Genomic DNA, 10672 nt, shown 5'->3' with positions numbered 1-10672 from the left:
GTCTGCAAGATACCTACAATAACGGCGACGAAGATGATAATAATAACAACAATAACAAGACAATGATTCAAGTAATATCGTGTAAAAATGCCTTGACATATTGACTATATTGAATGAAATATAGGTATTATTTCTGGTAAAAGAATAGTGTGTGTGTGTGTGTGCGTGTGTGTGTATTTATGGTTTTGTCGCTTCTAGGCACTGTCAGAGTTACCCCCCCCCCCCAACAAAAAATCAAAATAAATCATTAACACGAGAGCCTTTAAATGACCTTTTGATTTTAAATAATTGGAAAATGTATCTGAAAGAATTCGCCTACCCTCCAGGTAACTTGTACCGATATAACGGATTTTTTAAATCGGATGGTTTCTATGACATTAGAATAAAACATAACTTAGTCTAACACTGACATCTTCTTTTCCAGCTTGTTTGCGTTTCGATGCAAACTGAGTTTTTACTGTTAAAAGTTTAAAAAATTCTTGCAAAATTTCCTTTTATGGATCCTGTTAAACTCTATTTTCAGTGAAGATGTGGGGTTCGTTGGACTACACATTCATAGCAGGTAAACAAAATCTGTCGTCTACATCCAACATTTGCTTTGTTTAGTTTAAATATCTTTCCAAAGAATTTCAAAACATATAAAGGATGCGCGTTAAAAGAGGTGTAACTCGCATAATTACAAAATTATTCGGAGCATATAGAAGAGCATGAAGTACATCACTTATGTTGTCTGAAAAATAAAGACTCGCCCATAAACATGGCGGCCGGTTAGTGATGAATCTGCCGTTTTAACTGAGACGCGAAGGAGATGGCAGTGTTTCTCAATATTTCTCAACCTCATCGTTCAAACAACACTTTGACGTTCTGGAAGTCCTTAGGTTGAGGTCCAAAGTGGCCGAGTGGGCTAAAGCGCTCACCGTTATGGATGACTGCCATCTCACTTCTGTCTACGTGGGTTCGAGTCTCGGATTCAGCAAAATGTGTATATGTGAAAAAGCTTGCTAGTAGCTTCTCGTGGGTCGGTGGTTCCTTCCGGGGTTTTCCCAGGTTCTTCCTCCACCACACGTGTAGCCTATCTTGTGCTGAATAAATGGCGTTAAACCCTACCACAACAACACCAACATTAGACATTAGAATGAAAATGTGACGTTTATGCAGTCCTTTACGGCCACGATATTTTGTGGTACATCACCAACCCACAGGAAGCAAGCGTTTTTCTACATACTCACGTTGGCTGAGTACGAGACTTGAACCCACGGGAACAGAGGTGAGCGATATGTAAAGAAGAGCGCCTTAGACAACTCTGTCATCGGGGTCCCTATGCGTCACAAAATGTTGCATGTTCTATAAATGACCCTGTTTAAAATAATAGGATGGAAAAAATGAAACAATTTAGTGAATACTGCGAAAAAATAATATACTTGGGAACCTGGCTTTGCCAAGTACATTATATGAAACTGGTTGGGCACTCACCGTCATCGCAAGTTGATATAGAATATGAATACTCCGTGACGTTGCATTGTACATTAGATATTGTGGAAAGAGCTTCGCCTGAATCCTAAAGTTGGTTGCATGATAATAATTATATATGGAGAAGGCATATTATCGTACAGGTTAGAGAATTTTCAATTCATTCCCTACTGAGATTCGAACAAGTGTCAGCGGGTTAAGGCACCCATCACATTGCATGTACGCACCAGCAAGAAAACATCACCAAAAAAGACTCGAACATAGTTGTAGATATAGGCACTCATGCGTAGCAGACACAATAGCAAGGTGGCCAACCCTATAATTCTCTTACACTTATGTACAGAGTCGCTTGGAATCCTCTGATACAAATAAAGACATTAAGATGGTTAATCTTGAAAGTTACAAACACACATTCGACACACTAGAAAACTATGTCACTGATATATTCCAAGAGGAAAACATAAAGCAAATGTATAATAAACAAAAGTAGTATCATACAGGTCAAATCATCTTGATTCGTCCTCTAGTGAGGTTCCAACCCGAGTCCGCGGGTTACAGCACCGATAGTTTTGTATGCGAGCACCAAATCCCATACCCTCTCGACTAATCGCACATTCCCAGAAAGGATGGACATAGTTGTGGATATTCGGTATTCGCGTGTAGCAGCTGCTAGAACCATTTATATAAGTCTTTGTTATGACTCAGCCGAGGTTCGAACCGCCACCTCCCGTATCCCGGGCAGGTTCTTTACCACTTAGGCCACCTGAGCGGTGAATTCTACTAGTATGGACATTTTGCATCTATCAAACTATGCAATACATGAATGTTCCTTTTACACCAGGTTCATTTCACCTTGATATGTACATTAAAAATATGTAGGATGTTACTGTTTTGGGGGCTTTTGCGGGGTCAGTATATTTCTGGATAGTTTTGTGAGAAAAGCAGTAGCAAACAACACCGCTTTAAACAGCTGGAAAAACAATCTAATAATTAGATGGCTTGTAACTTTTTATTTTTTTAAAAAAGGCAGTTTCTTATCCCCCAATCATTTTATAGAATCGTATGTACACGAAGAATGGAGCCAAGAAGTCATTTTAGTTCATATAGAATCTTATTTACGGAACGAATGGGGCCAATAAGTTATTTTAAAGAATATTATGTACGGGAAGAATGGAGCCATGAAGTTATTTTCAGTTCCTATAAAACCCTAAGAACAAGCCGAATTGGTACAAGAACTCATTTGTAATTCCAACATAATCAAATGTACTAGCAGAATTAGAATAAGAACTCCTTTTTAATTCCAACATAATCGTATGTACTAGCAGAATGGGGACAAGAAGACCTTTTTAATTCCAAACATAATCAAATGTACTAACAGAATGGGGACAAGAAGACCTTTTTAATTCCTACATAACCAAATGTACTAGCAGAATGGGGGCAAGAAGACCATTTTAATTCCAACATAATCAAATGTACTAGTAGAATGGGGACAAGAAGACATTTTGATATCTAATAGAAGTAAGAGTAGAGGGATAGCTATTCTCTTTAATAGAAATTGTGAATTTTAAGATAAGTCGCATCAAGAAGAATATTAAGGGTAATTTTGTGTCATTAGTTGCATAATTCAGGGGGAAAAAGAAGTAACTAATCTCTAGTAAATGTGCATTCGCCAAATAATAATCCTTCACAGTTTCATAAAAATAAATATGTGGTGATTTTTAATTTTTGACTTGGACCTTGAGAAGGATTTACAAAAATACATTCACGTTAATAGTCTTAACCAAGAAACGAAGTTTTGCATATGAAATGCATGAAACAACATGCGATTCTGGAATTCGTATTAACGTAGAACGATATTTCAAACGGGACAACTCAAACAGCAGAATACCAGATTATAGAACTGATCATTCCGCCATTATTACAACTAACTTTCAGCAATAGTGAGAGGGGAGGGGGATGCCAAAAACTCATAAACACATTGTTAAGACATTAACAACGTGGGTTAAATGAATTCCATGTACTTTTCAAGAAATGAAAGTTATGCATGCAGCTGGTATGAGCAGCAGAGATTTTAGAAATATAAACGAGATATACAATTTAATATAAATGTTTGGCTCTATTTTATATATAAAAAAATTATTTAATGATACGTGGAAATGAAATCAAGTATTCTTCTATAAGGAGAAGAAAGAAGTAACAAGAAAATGGCACCAACAAATTAGACAAAAATTATCTGAAAATGCAATGAGAATAGGGAATAAAGAAATAGCTGAAATACGCAAAGCAGTGAGTAATTATATATAATTACGAACAATATCGAAGGGTGATGCAACAGTCAAAAAGATGGTGTTCTTGGCAAAATTCACTCAAATTTTTTTTTCCATTCTTTTTCTTCAATTTGAATTAGAAACTTTGTAAATAATGCAAGTTTGAAATTAATTCATGATAATGGAAGTGACTATTTGGAAACAAAAACATCATTGTTTGAAAACAACAAGAGTTTTATCCGAAATTTTATTGTAAAAATACAAATGAAGAAGATATTTATATCGAGGTTGAAATGGAATGAAATAACTTGAAATGGAATGATTTAAAGCACATTATACAAAATGTATAATAATTATTAAGAGTTATGCAAAACAGTTAGAATATGAAAAAACCTTCTGAACGAGATAGTTTAAAGGTTGATTATTTGTTTAAAAATTTTGCAAGAATATAGGATAGCTTATATTAAGGTCAATCAATTAAGGATGCCAGAGAGGATCGCTCTCACTTACTCAGATACACGGCACTAATTCTTCTCTACTCAAACCCACTCAAAACAAAATGGAAGTCTATATCTCTGCTGAACGTTATGTATAAGATGACAACTTCCTACATAGTTAAACTAAATAAAAGAGAACTAGGCAGCTGAATTAACGAATACAGAGTACTAAGCAGTTAATTAACGAATACAGAGTACTAGGCAGTTTAATTAAGGAAGACAGTACTAGGCAGTTTAATAAATGAAGAAAGAGCACTAGGCAGATTAATTATTAAAGACAGATTGCTAGGTAGTTTAAGTAATGCATACAGAGTACTAGGCAGTTTAAGTAATGAAGACAGAGTAATAGGCAGTTTAGTTAATAAAGACATAGTACTATGCAGTTTAATTAATGAAGAAAGAGTACTTGGTAGATTAATTATTATAGACAGAGTTCTAGGCAGTTTAATTAATGAATACAGAGTGTGACGTTCTCGCGTATTGGGGTGGGGTTCTCCCAATATAATTTAATTAAATTAAATTGAAAGTTCCACCCTGGCTCGTTAGGTTAGAAAGTTAAATTAGTGATGATGTAGATTTACAGCTCTGAGCCCCCAGTCAGCAATGCCGACGGTTAAATTATAGAGAACACGAAGATGAAATTCAATCAATAACAATTTAATAAATGTGATAATTTAGAACGATAACTTCCAATCACTCGTCTTTCCCTCGACCAAGTGACAGCCTAATTCATCCCGTGATTACAGTGTGAGTTCGATTTTCCCCCTGTCCTTGCATCTACTCATCTATTCCCGCTGATTCTTCCTTCTTTCCGTCCCTCTAACTCCTTCTTTGTCTCTGTTTCCTCTCTACTATCTCCTCCAGCTTCGCTCCAGACTTCAACTTCTCCTTTCTCCTCCTTTTATTATCTCCTCCTCCAATTCCGCTCCCAGACTTCAACTCCACCCTCTTCTTCCCTCCTTTCCTCCGTCTCTCTATCCGAGACAACGGGACCAAACTTTAACTGGTCTGTCCCTCAAAGCTTCCTGGGAAAAACCACAAGGCGTTAACAAATGTTTAATCGAACCTCACCTCACACTATAACGACAATTAACCATCAGACAGCTGTCACTGTTTCGGCCACGCATACATACACATCGAAATTCCCACACACTTCTTGCAGGGTAAACAATGGCGTAATAACACAGTATCAGCGAATTGTCATACAGACATCAATACATTGCGTCACGTCAGTATATACACATATATATTTAATCTCATCGTACTACAATCTGACAAAATCAGACGCATGTCTGTACATTACAAATATTCAACAATGGCAAAATCTATAATCATATGAACATATGTGTTAGTCTACTATAAAATACCCACATAGTAAATTACAATATTAACTCTTACGACGGCTGGCAAGCTATATAATTCTTTACAAATATCAACTCATTTCTTCAAAATATGCAAACATATTAACAAAACAAAGTAATTCTTCGTACTACGATTCTAGTAATAATAAAGGGTACCTGGACGTTTCGCCCCATGGACGTTTCGACCCAAGACATTTCGCCCCACTTCAGTGGACATTTCGCCCCACTTCAATGGACATTTCGCCCCACATGGTACATGGACGTTTCGCCCCATGGACGTTTCGGCCCAGGACATTTCGTCCCACATTAATGGAAATATCGGATACTTATAGAAATTCATCAGCATTACACCACGTTCTTCATTTTACTTTAAAATGATCAAAAATATAATTAAGTGTCCCTTGTGATCTGATTTCTTTAGCATTATTCTAAATAGTTAAAGAGACGGCCTGCTCCAGTCGGGAGAAGTACAATTAAATAAAGTGTGAACCCTCACTCGAGTACAGCCTGTCTCAGTATAATGGTAATGCGAGAAACGACACACATCATCAATCATACAAAACAATATGGTTTATTTGTCGTTTAAATATAATACACCGTTTATTCGCCCAAATTCCAAATTAAATTTAAAACAAAACCCCCAAATTAAATTTAAAATAATAAAACAATGACAAATTATCATTGGCTGGATTGTATCCAATAAGAAAATATAATAATAAAACATGGATAATTTGATTTAGTGGCTGTCCCTTCCTCCAGCCAAGGTCAACTTGAAATTATGGGGAGGGATTTCGAGTAAGGTGACAAAAACCGGACTAGGATGAACAACCCTATAGATTACACTAGGGAAATACATAAATACCCCGACAAAATTTTGAAATTTTTTGTTCAAAAATCTTTTATAAAGTAAACAAACGACATACCTTTGGGGAAAACATACACATATAAAACAACTTTATTTTTTTATAAGTAGAGGTGCATCTGTCTGGTGCCATAAAGAAAAAAATGTTCTGGCGTTCACTATTGCTCCCAGCAAGTGTTAATAGGACTTATTTACAGCCAGGTAACTTCTTTGATCTTCATATTTAAATAATCTACTAAATGTGGTATCAAGGTATTTAAGCTGTAGCCAGGGTTTTGAGTAAGTCGTGTAAGCTTTTATAAAAATGAAATTACAATTTAGCACAGATGTTATGGCGTTCACTAATAACAAAAATAATGACATATAAATAAATAACGTTTGATCTTAGTATATCAAAATCTGAGTTTTAGGATAAAAATTATGATTCTTCAAGTGCATTGTCCGACAGATCGTTTGGTATAGAAGCTCGTGCACGTGTTTGCATGAATTTTATCAGTGGCTCTATAAATTACAGTCTTTCCTTTTCTTGGTACTAGTTGTTTTAATATCACGTAAATCAATAGATCGAACAATGTCTTTGGACTCAAATTAATTAAAGATAGACCTGCCCGAGATGGGAGACATACAATAATTATAGAAAGTGTGAACCCCACCTCGGACACAGTCTCATCAAATCTTTATATGCGGGAGTGATCATCCTTAATGCACTCATATAAACCCATATGGTTTAAAATTAACACATTAAATAACGCTCGCCGCCGAAATTCAAAATTGTATGAATACTCCCGATGTATATATAAACACGGGAGCAGATAAGACAACTGGGTTTACTATAAATTTGGCACAGTATGCTATCCCAACATGAAAACAAAATATCATCATAACATATAGCACACACATATAGCACACACGGGACATAGGCGACCCTAGCAAGGTCAACTAAATTACTAGGGAAGGAATTCGGAGAGAATAATTAAAATCGCTCTCGGATGAACAACCCTATAGACACACTAGGGACCTCTAAAAATACCCCATTCCAAATTTCTAAATAACATAAAACTTCTTTCAAATTAACTTAAAACAACAAGCAACATATCCTGGGGGATTACAACACACATAAAAACCATTTAAAGCTTTGGCTAGGAGGAGGGGGGGGGGGGGCATCTGTCTGGTGCCAAAAAAAAAAGAAAAAAAAAAGAACAATATCTTCGTGCATTTACTGCAGAAAACCAGTTACCCGTCGTCAGCAAGCCATAGATTGCGATATTTGCGGCCTATGGCAACACAGAGCATGTGGAAATACTGGTAAGTTTATTTATTTATTTATTTCTACATCATATTACGATCATTCCGTAATTGAACTGGCTTAACAACATAAATACATTTTTTATAATAATTTTATGTATCTAGTGACCTTTTCTTGCATGTTATTGTTCTTGTTTCAGTATATCCAATGTCTTTCAAAATAAATGTTATCATAAGACGTCGATAGAATTAACTAAATGATACTAAGAAATGGTTTCTATTTACAGGTTTATCAAGCTACAAGTATGGTCTCCTTAGACGTAAAAAGATATCTTTTCAGTTTGTGTGCGACCTGTGCAGTTCTAAACCTGAGGTAAGATTTAATTACAAACAAAATATTTTAAGAATAAAGACATGCTACAGTAGCTGGTTCCCATTCGCATTCGATGTACTTAAGCTACGGTTAAATACAAATTGCGAACAAAACGCGGATCGCTGCCTACGTTCTCCATATCACAAATGCTGGAAGATTAGTAAAAATAATTTTTCTTGTATCAAATATTTCGTTGTTTTTCTTGGGTTACACGACGTTCCATTCTAGTAAGCATTCTTATGTGCACTTTTATAATGTTTTAATATTAATACTGTTTACAGGCAGATGGCTACGATGTCGAAATGGACTTAAGCGGCATACCAAATACATCAGACAGATTTGAAATGTATACCAGTACAGCACGGGGGCAGATGGAGAGCACGAGAAATTCGACGTCGATTTCTATCAATAAAGATGATATTTCGACAAGGTGAATGTTATTTTATTTATTAGAATCGTACGGGTGCTTGCATACGTATTTATGTGTAAATACCATATTCGGTATATTTACACTTGGTTTTCTATATATTTGCTTGTATGTTTTCAACATTTTCTTACAAGTTCAGACTTTTTCTAATTACAGGCTGGATATAAGTCAACAAGTGAACGAGTTTATGGTCAACAATGAACCTGTATCAACACTTGCAGCCGATATCTCTTCATTTGACGTTGAGCGCCCACACAGATCTTTGACACCAGAAGAAGAAGAAGCGTAAGTTCAAAATCGAAGCGGACAAGAAAGCACAGAAAATCGCAACAATTTATTTCAGTAATATTGATGTACGTAAATCATTATAGAGCCTATCTTCTAATCAAAGAATGATCCTCTTTTACTCAATCTTGTTAGGTATTTTGTAAACATGTGTTATTTTACTGATGCATATTTTTTGTTCATGTAAAATATTCGTTTTTTGATAATCACGATTTTTCTCCTTTCTTTAGGTCAGTTAGGAATGAAACTGTTTATGGAGAAGTGCCAGTGGATTCTGAGGATCGTATAACCTTTGAAGTAGTAGCCACAGGATCCACTCGAGGAAAAAGGAAATTAATATCTAGTGCTGGATATAGTTTTGTCATTTGCAGAATTACAACGAAGAATTGATCCAGAGGCAGTGAATGTGCAGTCATTCCTACGATATGTGGAAGACACCTGGATTCACAATGACATATGGACTGTTGACTCCTGGTCAGTTTATGACAGAAGCATCCGAACCAATAATGATGTGGAAGGGTGGCATAATCGTATGAACAGGAGAGCAAGAAAGGGAAATTTGCCTTTCTATCTCCTCATAACTTTACTTTAAAAGGAAGCCAGAGAAATTGGATCTGTAGTTCGTCTATTGCAAGAGGGGAAGATAAGACGGCATCAAAAGAAACAGACAACAAAAGTTCAGGGTCGCCTTATCAAGTTATGGGAGAAGTATGGAAACCACCAAATCAGCACGAACACCTTGCTTAAATGCTGTGCCAAATTGTATGGCCCGTGTTAGACAAGCAACAGTAAAGCTGGACGGAGTATTGCTTTCCAAAACTGGACATATTTTATATACACGTGCCTTTTGCGTTGTCCATATGTTGCAAACATTATACTTCAGTAGAGATAATATGTATATTTGTATTTCAATTTCGTATAGTAGTAGCTGATGTTTTACTTGCATGCATTTTTAAAAAAAAATAAAATCATAGATAGTTACTGTTTAGAAGTATACTTTTGCACATCACAATTTGACACCTATACCTTGTTATGAGATGTAATTTTGATTAGTGATGTGTGTTGATTTAAAAATGCAAATACATGCTTCATATTTCAAAAATATAATTCTCTGAAACCATTTTTATATCTCTTTATTGTTAATTACAATTAACATTCCTCGCCCCCCGTGTTTTCCTTGCTCGCGATATGTCGGGCTATTCTGTGCACAGCTTTGAAAAGATGTAATGTATAACGATCGGGCTATAGAAATGAAATACATTAATTTGGATTGTTTCTGTCAGCAGTTCAGTCGAGTAATTAGGACCCGATTTATAGCTAGTTTTACAAAATTCAAAGTAACAATGCCAATAAATGGCAGGAGATAAAAAGCCAATTAACCCGAGCTTGAAAAAAATGAGTAAAGTTCAATATTTTAAAAAAAAAGCTATTTTGCGGGCGACCACATGCCTTTTAATCATCGTAGTTTTTATGCTTCGCGAAAGGAATAAACCTAACTCCATATATACGAGATTGATACTGACTGTTAGAATTACAAAGCCCCCTTTTAAGTTGTGTCTAATTTACGCTCGCTGATTGGGTAAACGAACAGCATGATTGATAAGTGGCGATATGCCAGTTTCCTACAAACGGTAAAAGTGGTTTTCATTAGTTTGTGTAACAGCGAAAATAAAAATACTGCCGTATAGAAAATGATCACTGTAAACGATATATCAATTTTCTGATCAGTCTTATTACATAAATGAAAAAGAAAAAGGAAAATATTGTCTGATATAACGGCACGCTGAATGTAATTGAAATGGATGAGAGTGATGGGATTATGGGGCATGAAATTAAATCTCAACGGTAGGCCCCTAAAGTAAAATGAAGACAATGGTGTAATGCT

General features: G+C 35.7%; 1 protein-coding gene and 1 long non-coding RNA gene across 2 annotated transcripts in view; both read left to right on the top strand.

The window, feature by feature from the left end:
- LOC149794003 (uncharacterized) overlaps window positions 1-8563 on the top strand; it is a 28764-nt gene extending 20201 nt beyond the window's left edge. Inside the window, exons 2-4 of the mRNA XM_089969078.1 lie at window positions 7591-7762; window positions 7990-8075; window positions 8357-8563. Of these exons, the coding sequence (XP_089825204.1) occupies window positions 7591-7762; window positions 7990-8075; window positions 8357-8509 (411 nt within the window). The 3' untranslated portion in view covers window positions 8510-8563. The remainder of the gene's footprint in view (window positions 1-7590; window positions 7763-7989; window positions 8076-8356) is intronic.
- Window positions 8564-8659: 96 nt separating this feature from the next.
- Window positions 8660-9738, top strand: LOC149794002 (uncharacterized). The gene is made up of 2 exons (XR_016422605.1): window positions 8660-8787; window positions 9018-9738. It is a non-coding gene; the product is annotated as an uncharacterized LOC149794002 (long non-coding RNA).
- The last annotated feature ends 934 nt before the right edge of the window (window positions 9739-10672 follow it).

This window comes from Sinohyriopsis cumingii, chromosome 8 (genome assembly GCF_028554795.1).
Source record: "Sinohyriopsis cumingii isolate HCF-2022 chromosome 8, ASM2855479v2, whole genome shotgun sequence".
NCBI classification, from domain to species: domain Eukaryota; kingdom Metazoa; phylum Mollusca; class Bivalvia; order Unionida; family Unionidae; genus Sinohyriopsis; species Sinohyriopsis cumingii.
The sequence above is the reverse complement of the archived record's forward strand: the minus strand, read 5'-3'. Positions and strand labels throughout refer to the sequence as shown.